An 11746-nucleotide genomic window follows, 5' to 3' on the forward strand; every position below is an offset into this window, starting at 1 on the left:
CCTTCCTTCTGTCACCCAATCCTGCTCGTTAGTCCTGTTGGCTGAAGCAGAAGTGTTGTGCCTGGAAGTGTGTTGAGAAGGAGGCTGTGCCAGTTCTCAGATCTGTCTTTTAAATTACACAGAATGATTCCAAAGGTCCAAAGAAAGGGTCCATCAATCTGACGCTTTGTGCTGCAGTCCGCAAGAATTTGAATGTCAGCGACGTTGCAGTGGAGAACAGCAAAGGTAATGCCAGAGGGACTAAATGGTTACATTTGGAAACTCCTCTGGGGTGACGTGGCTGGGGAGAATCAGAGTGCAATAAGCACTCAGAGCAATGACACGCCCGTTGTCTTTGTTAGGGGCCTTGCCAGCAGCAGGAGAAGATGAAAAGGAAGACAATGACTCGCCCTGGGATTCTGAGGTACCTACTCTGGAGGAGGCAGTGAGGTCCCTCTGGATCAGTGGCTTCGAGGCTCCTTTCCCTGTGCTGTTGCTTTGCCACATGCTTGTACCTTGGCCCTGGCCATGCCAGTGCTGCAGACAAACTGTTCAGAGAGCGCTGGGACAAAGTGAGGTCAAGATGATATCCCTGCTCTCCTTGCAACTGACCTCCAAACTGGATTTCTAGAGCAAAGCAGTAAAGCTTTCTGCTGCTTACTGTCCTCTGAAATGCTACAAGGCTGGAGTTGGAAGGATTGCTCTTTTCCGCCTCACAGCCTGCTTTCTGGGATCCAGGAATGTCAAATGGTTCCCTTCTTCCCCACAGCCTAGAGATGTATTTCTCCTGCCTAGGTTCTCTCTGGATTGGGCTGGGGTGCTGCATCCCCTTTTGAAAGCCCTGCTCAAGAGAGATGCCGAATGTGCTAGCTGTGTTTGCCCGTTTCCATCCTTCCATCACCCAATCCTGCTCGTTAGGCCTGTTGGCTGAAGCAGAAGTGTTGTGCATGGAAGTGTGTTGAGAAGGAGGCTGTGCCAGTTCTCAGATCTGTCTTTTGAATTACACAGAGCGATTCTGAAGGTGCACCAGAAAACGTGCTGCCTCCTGCTGCAGTTGGCAAGAGTTTGGATGTGCGTCCTGTTGCAGTGGAGCACAGCGAAGGTAATTTCAGAGATACTAAATGGTTACCTTTGAAAACTGCTATGGGGTGAACTGGATGGGGAGACGCCGAGTGACATAAGCGCTCAGAGGAATGACACGCCTGTTGTCTTTTCTTAGGGGTCTTGCCAGCAGCAGGAAAAGAGAAGAAGGAAGAGGATGACATTTCCTGGGGAGATGAGGACTTGTCCTGGCTCTTGGAGGTACCTACTCTGGAGGGGGCAGTGAGGTCGCCCTGGATCAACATCTTCTGAGTTCCTTTCGCTGTGCTGCTACTGTTGCCACATGCTTGTACCTTGCCTCGTGACATGCCAGTGCTGCAGACAAACCATTGAGTTAGTGCTGGGACAAAGTGAGGTCAAGCTCATGTCCTGGCTCTCCTTGCAGCTGACCACTGAGCTGTATTTCTAGAACAAAGCAGTAAAGCTTTCTGCCGCTTACTGTCCTCTGAAGTGCTACAAGACTGGTGTTGTGAGGATTGCTTTTTTTTCACCTCACAGCCTGCTTTCTGGGATCCAGGAATGTCCAATGGTTCCCCTATGCCCTACAGTCTAGACATGTATTTCTCCTGCCTAGGTTCTCTCTGGAATGGGCAAGGGTATTTCATGTCCTTTAGAAAGCCCTACTCAAGAGAGATGCTGAATGTGCTGGCTGTGTTTGCCCCTTTCCTTCCTTTTGTCACCCAATGCCGCTCGTTAGTCCTGTTGGCTGAAGCAGAAGTGTTGTGCCTGGAAGTGTGTTGAGAAGGACGCTGTGCCAGTTCTCAGATCGTGTCTTTTAAATTACACAGAATGATTCCAAAGGTCCAAAGAAAGGGTCCATCAATCTGACGCTTTGTGCTGCAGTCCGCAAGAATTTGAATGTCAGCAACGTTGCAGTGGAGAACAGCAAAGGTAATGCCAGAGGGACTAAATGGTTACCTTTGGGAACTTCTCTGGGGTGACATGGTTGAAGAGAAGCAGAATGAAATAAGCACTCAGAGCAATGACACGCCCGTTGTCTTTTGTTAGGGGCCTTGCCAGCAGCAGGAGATGACGAAAAGGAAGACAATGACTCGCCCTGGGATTCTGAGGTACCTACTCTGGACGAGGCAGTGAGGTCCCTCTGGATCAGTGGCTTTGGGGCTCCTTTCCCTGTGCTGTCGCTTTGCCACATGCTTGTACCTTGGCCCTGGACATCTCTGTGGTGCAGACAAACTGTTCAGAGAGCGCTGGGACAAAGTGAGATCAAGCTGATGTCCCGCCTCTCCTTTAAGATGACCTCCAAGCTGAATTTCTTGAGCAAAGCAGTAAAGCTTTCTGCTGCTTTCTGTCCTCTGAAATGCTACAAGGCTGGAGTTGGGAGGATTGCTTTTTTCCTCCTCACAGCCTGCTAGTATTCCAGGATCCAGGAATGTCAAATGGTTCCCTTCTTCCCTACAGCCTAGGTTCTCTCTGGATTGGGCTGGGGTGCTGCATCCCCTTTTGAAAGCCCTGCTCAAGAGAGATGCCAAATGTGCTGGCTGTGTTTGCCCGTTTCCATCCTTCCATCACCCAATCCTACTCGTTAGGCCTGTTGGCTGAAGCAGAAGTGTTGTGCATGGAAGTGTGTTGAGAAGCAGGCTGTGCCAGTTCTCAGATCTGTCTTTTAAATTACACAGACCGATTCTGAAGATGCACCAGAAAATGTGCTGCCTCCTGCCTCAGTCAGCAAGAATTTGGATGAGCGATCTATTGCAGTGGAGCCCAGCAAAGGTAATTTCAGAGATACTAAATGGTTACCCTTGTAAATGTCTATGGGGTGAGAGACATGGTTGTGGAGAAGCAGAGTGACATAAGCGCTCAGAGTAACAAGACCATTTTTACCTTTTTTTTAAGCTATCCTGCCAGCAGCAGGAGCAGGGAAGGAAGAAAATGTTGACCCTTCTTCTGAGAATAAGGTACTTAGTTCTGTTCTGGCTGAATTGCATTGCCTTTGGCTGAAGTGAGATGCAGTGTGATGCTGCACTCTTGACGAGGATTCGTTTCTCCACTGTGTCTCTGTTTCCTTGCTCACTTAGCTGCCTACATTGGAGAGAGAAAAGCTTCAGCTAAGATTTGATTCTTCAACTCAAACAGATTCTCAGCTGGACATACAGGTGACTCTTAGTAGAGGCAGATGCAGATATATCCCTAAATAGAGCCTGTCAGTGTAAGCACAAGTGATCTTACTCCTGAGTTCATTTTGAAATACTTCTGAGAGGAGGTGATTGAGTCTGGATCTGCGCTACACTTTGGACCTCATTTCGATGGCATTCTGAAGCAGGAAGGGCTGGAATAAGGCTTGCTGCAAGTCCCATTTAGCTTCACTTTGAACACTTCCTTAACTTGGTCAAGTGTCCCACCACAGTCCTTGCAAAAAACTTATTTCTTATGCCCAATCTAAATCTACCCTCTTTTCGTTTTAAACCACTGCCTCTCGTCGTGCCGCGTCTGGCTTCTGTAAACATCTCTCCTCTCTTTTTACATGAAAGACAGCAGTAAGTTCTGCCCAAAGCCTGCTTCTCTCTGGCTGAAAAAGCCCAAGCCTCTCAGCCTTTTTTCATGGGAGAGCTGTTCCAGCCCTCTGGACATTTATGGCCTTCCTCTGGACTCATTCCATCAGGTCCATGTCTCACTTGTGCTGGGGGCCCCAGAGCTGGACAGTGCTCCAAGTGGGGTCCCATGAGAGCAGAGTAGAAAGTGACGATGCCCCCCTCACCCTGCCAGCCAACCTGATGACCGACCTCTTTATATAATGCCATCAGTAAAAGCATCTCTTGTGTTGTCATGTTCTTACTGCTTTCTCCATGTTCATGGAACACCATTTCTTTAGCCATTGCTCACGCAGCTGCTGGAAATGCTTGATGAAGTTCTCAAAACAAACTCTCCGGCAGAAGCTTCACTTGCAACTATGAAGACCCACAGCAAGGACGTGAAGGAACAGAAAGTGCTGATGCAGGAGAAATTGGAGAGGTCTGAAACTAAGGTATGGGAAAGCCTGTCTCTTGGCAGGGGCCAAGGCCTTCTTTGTAGTGCACTAGAGCAGGAAACTGATTTTTCCTTGAGAGTTTGATGTAACACGAGATGATTTGGTGTGCAGCTAGTTGTGATGGGAAGGAACAGCAACGCTGCCTTTGGTGTCTGCCTGTTGGCATGACTTGAAGGGACAGTGGAGGGCTGCACTAAGGTGGTGTAGGGATGGAAAAATTCTATGTGAAAGATTTACTCGAGGAGGATAAAAGAATTTTCAGTCAAGCAAATTTTGGCTGCTAGGAAAGGCCCAGCATGGGGGAAAATTATTTCCCATGAATAGCACTGTCTATATATCTTTGGCTGCCTGTTGAAGAAGCTCACTCCACTGTTGCAAGAAGAGAGAACACATTCCCACAGACATGCTGTGGGGTCCCTGCTGGGGAGAGAAGATAGTCCGTAGGATAGGGAGAGAACACAGCTTTGAAGTTATGTGCATGCAAAAGGTGTTGATATAAAAAGCACCCAGGTTACAGGCTGCACACTCCTTCCTTCTGCTGTGATTTTTAGCAGGGTATTTTAGGGTTTTTGACTTTGGAGTAAACTTTGCCTTAACACCTTCACCTTGCCTTGCTGTATGGGGTTACCTGTGTGAGTATGAACTCCAACAGGTGGTCTTAGTATACTGGACAACTGTGCAACAGGAGTTAGTTGAGCGACATATAATTGACTCAACTAGTTTTATAAACCTGGTGCTTATGATGACAAAGATCACTATCCATGAAGCACTTTCTCCTTCATTGGACAAGCACATGTGTATTCCTGTCAAAAAGCTGCTTCTCAAGTTTTGCAAAGCAGACTATGTGCTGATGGAGGAGGGGTAGGCATATTGGAGTGCTGAGCTGATGCTTCGTAGTATTTCCTCATCACACCATCATAGTCATGGAGTTGCAAAGTCACTTTAGGAGCAGGAGGAGCTTCTAACTGTGTTGGAGTAACCAACCGTCTTGGTTCTGGCCAGGACAGGGTTAATTTTTGCAAACACCAGGAGGGGACGTGGCTAAGACAGAATCACTATTCTGTACCACTTCAGGTCATTGGTGGGTGTGGGGGAAGGGAATCTCTTCTGGAGAGAACAGGTCCCTTCTGGTTGAGTAAGTGTGGTGGGGAAGGAGGAGTTGGATAACGCCAGTGCTGAGCATTTTGTATGTGGATCACTTGCCCGTCTCTTGCACCCTTTTGGAGGAAGTAACGTAGGTTTCAAGAGTTTTCAGGAGTGTCAAAGCAGTCCAGTTTTTTCAAACAAACGTTAGCTGTCTACTGAGGATTCTTGTTGGGGTTTGACATCTGCAGGAACCGAAAGAGCGTCATGTCCAGAATGAATGTTCTCCTGAGTCACTGAAGAACGCCCCAAAGGAGAAGGGAGTAAGAATTCCCAGGAACCTGCAAGACCTTCCTCCTTTACAGAACATGCCTTTACGTGCAGCTGTTCGTGAGCTGAAAGAACGCTTTCATCGGTAAGCCAGTGCAGCAGAGCTTTACTTTTTGTGATTGTGTGAAAACAACAGGACTTACTTGTATCCCAGTGAGATACTAATACATGATTTTCAAAGATGCTTTTCATTTTAGATGAGGTTCTTTCACACTGTTCCTTTGGGATTTGTGATCTTGTGGACTTCTGTCATAAAGCCTGTATTTATTTTTCAGTCTCGAAGTTGACTACGCCAGGCTGGAAGCCACAATCCAGTGTCAAGCCAGCATCATCGAAATAATTGAGAAGTCGCGGCAAACCAAAAAGGTACTCAGGGCCTTCCCTTTTATGACCCACAGAACCTAGTTCCATATTCATGAGCTTTTCCTAGAGAGAACCTAGGAGAGATCAGTTCCTCTGTTCTACGGACTACAGATTGCTCTGAAAGTCCTGTCTGTTGCCCAGCTTTCTGGCATTTTAAGTTGTCCCATGAGACTAAACCAAATCCTACCTATTGCTGTCTGCCTTAGGGGTTGACAGTAACTTACTTAAGTATTAGTGCATTACCAGGTTTAAGCGTTTTCTGCTTTAGACCAATCAGAAGGTTGCGGCCTCAGACAGCACTTCAGACAGTCATACTGTAGAGGGATTTGGTACATTTGCTTGTGGGCTTTCCATGGGCTTTGGTGATGCTGAGCACTTCCTCCCGGCAGCCTGACTGGCATCATCAGACTGTGACAGGAATTCTTCAGTTGCCTGTATTGCAGCCACCTTCCTGATTTAGAGACTGTGGATTCCCTGGCCAGAAGGCATGGGTCCATAATGCAGTGAGATGACCTCCAAAGATGAAAATCCCTTTGCACAGTGGAGGGCACAGGGACCTGTGGCCTTACCGGACTGGACACTCCGAGACATGGCAGGAACCCAGACTTTAGCAAGCTTAGACTGTAAGGGTATAAAAGGCCTGGATTTTCTTTTGTTCGGGGTCCCTCCTCGGAGGCACCCAGCTCGAGCTGCTCTTTTATTATTGCACCATAATTATACTATTTGAAGGATTGAGATGACTGAGACTCTGCTGTGGCAAGCCTGGGGTCGAGCTGTTAAGGAAGCCTTATCTGACTGTGTGAGCGTGGGGGTGTAGGGAGTCAGGCGGGGCAACCATCGGCTCACTGGAGCCACCCACTGCAGAGTGACTCAGCTGAAGGGACTGCCAGAGTGGCTCCTGGATGATAGCACAGGAAAGTTTCCTTAGCAGTTGCATCTGATTCCATGCATTCAGAAGCCAGGGGAATGGCATGAAGCTGTGTCAGGGGAGGTTTACTTCAGATGTTAGGAAAAGGTTCTTCACCCAGAGGGCAGTTGGACCTTTTCTCCCTGCAGGAGACTTTCTTGGCACATTACTGCTCCAGCCACCCTCCGTGTTTTACAGAGCACAGGAGTCAGTTGCAAGGGAATATTTTCTACTCTTCCTATCCTGTCCACCCCCACAGCTGGTGCCAACTCTTTCTCTCCCACAGACATGCAATTGCTGCACCATTCACGGAGGAGCGAGGCTCAAGCTACCATGAGAAACACAGTCATCTCTCCAGTGCAATTAAACCAGCAGTGCTTGAGCCCTTTCAGTGAAGACTCTGAGGCAAACTACACGGAGAAGGGCGCTCTGGAGCTGAGACCCTCTTTGAGGCTGAAGACATCAGAACGACCACCAGAACAACATCCCAAAAGAGGGCTCCACCCCAGACTCTGCCCAGACTCCGCCTTTTATGAATATTTTGTTTTCCATTTTAATCTGTCTATTTTAATTTATTTGTCAAGTTAATTTATTTGTCTTTTATAATTTCTTTGTCAATAAAGCTTTTACTGTTGATTCTCCTCCCTGTTTCACTGGGATGGGGAGGGAGAGGGTGTGAACATGTAGCTGCACGGGGCTTAATTGCCAGTTGGGCTTAAAGCAGGACAACGGTGTATGTTTATTTTCTAAGACACCTCTGCATCTTGCTTGCATAAATGGCTGTGCAGATGTTGTTCGGTTTCTAGTAAGCAAGAATTGCAAGCTAAATCCTCGTGACAAATATAAGAAGCTTGTGCTTAGGGCCAGGAATTATCAAGAATGGGCACAGAAGCCAGCCCCAGTGGTGGAAAACCTCAAGTGGCATGGGCCATGGGAGGATATGGGTAAATTTCTAGAAAGTGGTTCAGTTCCTACAACATGGAAGCTCACTCTCAAACAACTCCTAAACCCTACAAAGATAATGACAGCTGTGAGGGAGAGAGGTCGTGGTAAACCCATAGAGAGGCAGGTGGCAGATGCATGTGGGGTTTTAGCCGTTGCCTACAGAAAGCTGCTCAGTATGGTGCAGCCCTCACAGGGAAAAGGAAAAGATGAAAACGAGAGGCCTGATACAAGACTGACTCCAGATAAGGTCAATTCCAAGGGACCAAACAAGTCAATGGAGGTTGCCCCTATTCAAAAGAGGAAATAGAAGAGCAAATCAGCCCGCCCAGTTGATGATGATGGGGAGGCAGGACCCTCACAGGCAGCTAACCTGGAGCCAGAAATCATCACAGAGCCCTTATGGTATGACAACCTCTAGAAATTACGGGCAGATGTTATTCGTCACCCGAATGAGCCCATACTGACCGGGATGACCCGAGTTTGGGACTCCACGGGTGATGCCATAAACCTTGATGGCGGTGAAGCAAGGTTCTTGAGGTCTATTGCCCAGGATGTGGGCATTGAGGAGGCATTTGTGAGAGAACCAAAGACCCTGTCTCTCTGGTACGGCTTGCAGAGAGGCCTTGCAGACAGACCACTGTGTGGTCTGGAATACCACAGAGGAGGGGATCCAGCGCCTGAGGGAAATGGCACTGTTGGAGGTACTGTTTGGAAGGGATATTCAAGCCACTGACGATCCTGACAAGGTTAGATATACCCCACTCATGTGGTGGATCTTCATACGTATGGGGCCATCTGCACATGTCAGTTACTTGACATCATTGGAGGCTGGGGAAAAGAGAGAGCCAGTGGCGTTTATAGCAAATAAACTTTGGATGTACAACAGTATGGTCCACGGACCATTACAAGCCCGCATTTCCTCTGTAGAGACATTGATCAATAACCTCACTACCATAACTACAAAACTACAAGATCAACAGGAGAAAATGCTAGAAAAGATTGAGGGAAATAGTTCCCAGGTGGCACCAGTGAGAACCAGCACCCCCTAGCTAGACAGGGTAGACACACCTCACGAACTGAGCTGTGGTATTTCCTATCTGACCATGGAGAAGAGATGAGACAGTGGGACAGGACACCTACCCATGTCTTGGCAGCAAGAGTTGAAGGACAAGAAAAAAACAAAGTCCGTGAAAGTGAGCTGAGCGCAGTGCCAGTATCCCGTGGGCAGGGATCTGACCCGCTAGAAGGTACCTCCCGCTGGTATTCGCAGACAGAAAACTCTGACGAGCAGGACAGAGACCAGTATCAGAGGGGCCCTGCCTCTACACAGGTAGAGGCAAGGGACAACCGTGTCTATTGGACGGTGTGGATCCGATGGCCTGGCACATCAGACCCACAAGAATACAAGGCTTTGTCGACACTGGCGCTCAATGCACGTTAATGCCCTCAGGACATGTGGGACCAGAGGCTATTTCCACTTATGGCGTGACAGGAGGGTCGCAACAGTTGATCGTGTTGGAAGCTGAAGTGAGCTTGACCAGGAAGGAGTGGCAGAAACACCCCATTGTGACTGGTCCAGATGCCCCATGTATCCTGGGCATTGACTACCTTAGGAATGGGTATTTCAAAGACCCCAAAGGACACAGATGGGCTTTCACAATAGCTGTTGTGGAGACAGAGGTGGCTAAGCAGTTGAATTCACTACCTGGTCTCTCTGAGAACCCTTCTGCTGTGGGACATGCAATTGCCATACCATTCACGGAGGAGTGAGGCTCAAGCTACCATGAGAAACACAGCCATCTCTCTAGCGCAATTAAGCCAGCAGTGCTTGAGCCTTTTCAGTGAAGACTCAATGTAAACTACACGGAGGAGGGTGCTCTGGAGCTGAGACCCTCTTTGAGGCTGAAGACACCAGAACGACCACCAGAACAACATCCCAAAAGAGGGCTCCACCCCAGACTCCGCCTATTAGGAATAGTAGGATTAGATGTTGCGGTTATATGAATATTCATGTAAAGATGTTGAAATCTCGCACCAAAACTGTACAAACACCTGACTTCACACTGATAACTTTGGGCTAGTTTTATCCAGCGTGAGCTGGCTAGCTCCCGACATTGCTTAAAATAAATACCCTTTGCTGCCTAAAGTCTCAACACTGTCTCTGAGCAGTTTTCATTGCGCCTTTTGGGGCATCACCCCCTACTCCCAGAACAGACTAATTTGTCTGTAACATGAGGAAATGAACTCTCCAAATTCCATATTGCCTTAATAGCAGCAAAAGGCAATAACAAATGCAAAAGGACTGCACGTTTTGTGTAAAGCTTTGGAAGGCTGTAGACACCTTTCATGCTCAGACAGCCTGAAGTAGAGCACAAAGGACCTGGCAGCAATCATTCTGCATGCATCATAGCTAATGACAGTATCATAGACCAGTATTGTCATCTACAGTAGATTTGCACAAAGTCCCAAAGTACCTGTTCCAAGTATTATGAAGTGGTGAGGCTGCACAAATTTATAGCTACACATAGTTTACTTTAGGATTTCATTTTCAACATGTAACCCCTATCAGACATACGTCATGGTCTGTTTGGATCTCTCAAGCTTACAGCACAATATATTCTGTAAACTAAACTTTCTTTTATGAGTTCATTTGGAAATAAAATAAATACATGTAACAAAGACTCAGTTCCCCTTGTACAGTCCAGTCTACTGTGAATTCACTACTTCATCACTTAATTTGTGAGGTTTCTAACTCACAAGATCTCTCAATTCCTAACTCACAAACCTTAGCTCATATGCTGTGAGACACTGGATTATTATATTAGTTATTGACTCAGACCAATTCAAGGGGGAAGGGGGGGCAGGGGGGTTGATAAAAGAGTCAGGTCAAACGTCATGAAGGTGAAATAGAACCCTGCTCCATACCCCAGCTCCTTGGAGCCTCTGGGGCAGCCCTGGAGCAGGTGTCAGTCCCTGGCATACAGGGAGCCCTCCCCCACACCACACTCCCTGGAGCCCCTAACCCAACCTCCAAATAGCTGGGGCACTGGAAGTCCCACCTGGGGTGGAGGGTGGCCAAAGCAGATAAAATCAGCACCATGCAGCCATCTGGACGTGTAGAAGGCTGGACTTGCATGGGACTCTGGGTGGTAGCTAGAATTCTTTTTCTTTCCCTTTCTTTACTTCTCCCAATCTCCTTTCTTGATAACTGGATAACTTAAAGCTGGGTGGGTTGGATTATGCTCAATTGTATGGATTAGCATGTGCTAAATCAATGCTTTGTGAAATGCTTTATTTTGGTTGAATGTTGCCCTTCAGACTTTTGCCAAGTTCCCTTATTTTCTGAAGTTTGCCAGGAGAAGTGTGTTATTCGACCTCCTGAGAAACATGTGCAGCATCTTCTCCCATGCGCTCTCTCAAGGTATGAAAAGAACTGTAGGCCTTTTAATGAATTTGGTGAGCTAATTTGTGGAGCCTCATATAGTTTTAAAGTAAAACCCCTTTGACATGCTTGTAGCTCAAACCTGGGGTCTTATACACGGCTGTTAGTAAAATAGATACTGGACTGACAGCAAGAGTGCTCCTTCTTCCTGCTCTATCACGCTGTGGTTGTTCCTTGTATTGCACTGGGAAGCATGAAAGCCTCGCAGTCCAACTGCTCTTGGGTCTGCTTGAAAAGTTTTTTGGGCGAGCTCATGTCATCATACCTTCCAGTCACTCGTATCTCGCCTTCGGGATCTCTCCATCCTCTCCCCACAGCCGCTTCCCCTCCCTCCTGGGGCTTGGCAGAGTCCGCTGGGCATCTTTGGTGTCTGCTGAACCCAAGTCGAGGCCGCTGAGCTTCAAGAGATAGTCTGGGTTGACCTGCACAGTGCGGCCCCCCGCGGCAACCTCAACCAGCTGGTGGCTGAAGAAATTCCTCATCAACAGCCACAATAAGGACAAGCACTAAGGGCAAAGAGCAAAGCCTCCACCTGTTGTGAAATGTGGAATTTGTCAAAATTATCAAAAGTCAGGGGGTTTTTGATGGATGGACTCTAGGTACTTTCAAG

The 11746-nt window shown here is 47.7% G+C and overlaps 1 protein-coding gene across 1 annotated transcript; it reads left to right on the forward strand.

The window, feature by feature from the left end:
* Window positions 1-122: 122 nt before the first annotated feature.
* Window positions 123-7241, forward strand: LOC126635158 (uncharacterized; the record flags this gene model as incomplete). Its single annotated transcript, XM_050306098.1, has 9 exons — window positions 123-225; window positions 342-403; window positions 2718-2811; window positions 2935-2996; window positions 3117-3194; window positions 3911-4063; window positions 5401-5564; window positions 5755-5845; window positions 7036-7241. Coding segments are annotated over 9 exons (858 nt in total), but the record flags the coding sequence as incomplete, so codon positions are not given.
* Window positions 7242-11746: the final 4505 nt, after the last annotated feature.

Source organism: Myiozetetes cayanensis, unplaced genomic scaffold, assembly GCF_022539395.1.
Source record: "Myiozetetes cayanensis isolate MyiCay16 unplaced genomic scaffold, myiCay2020 scf1118, whole genome shotgun sequence".
Lineage (NCBI taxonomy): Eukaryota > Metazoa > Chordata > Aves > Passeriformes > Tyrannidae > Myiozetetes > Myiozetetes cayanensis.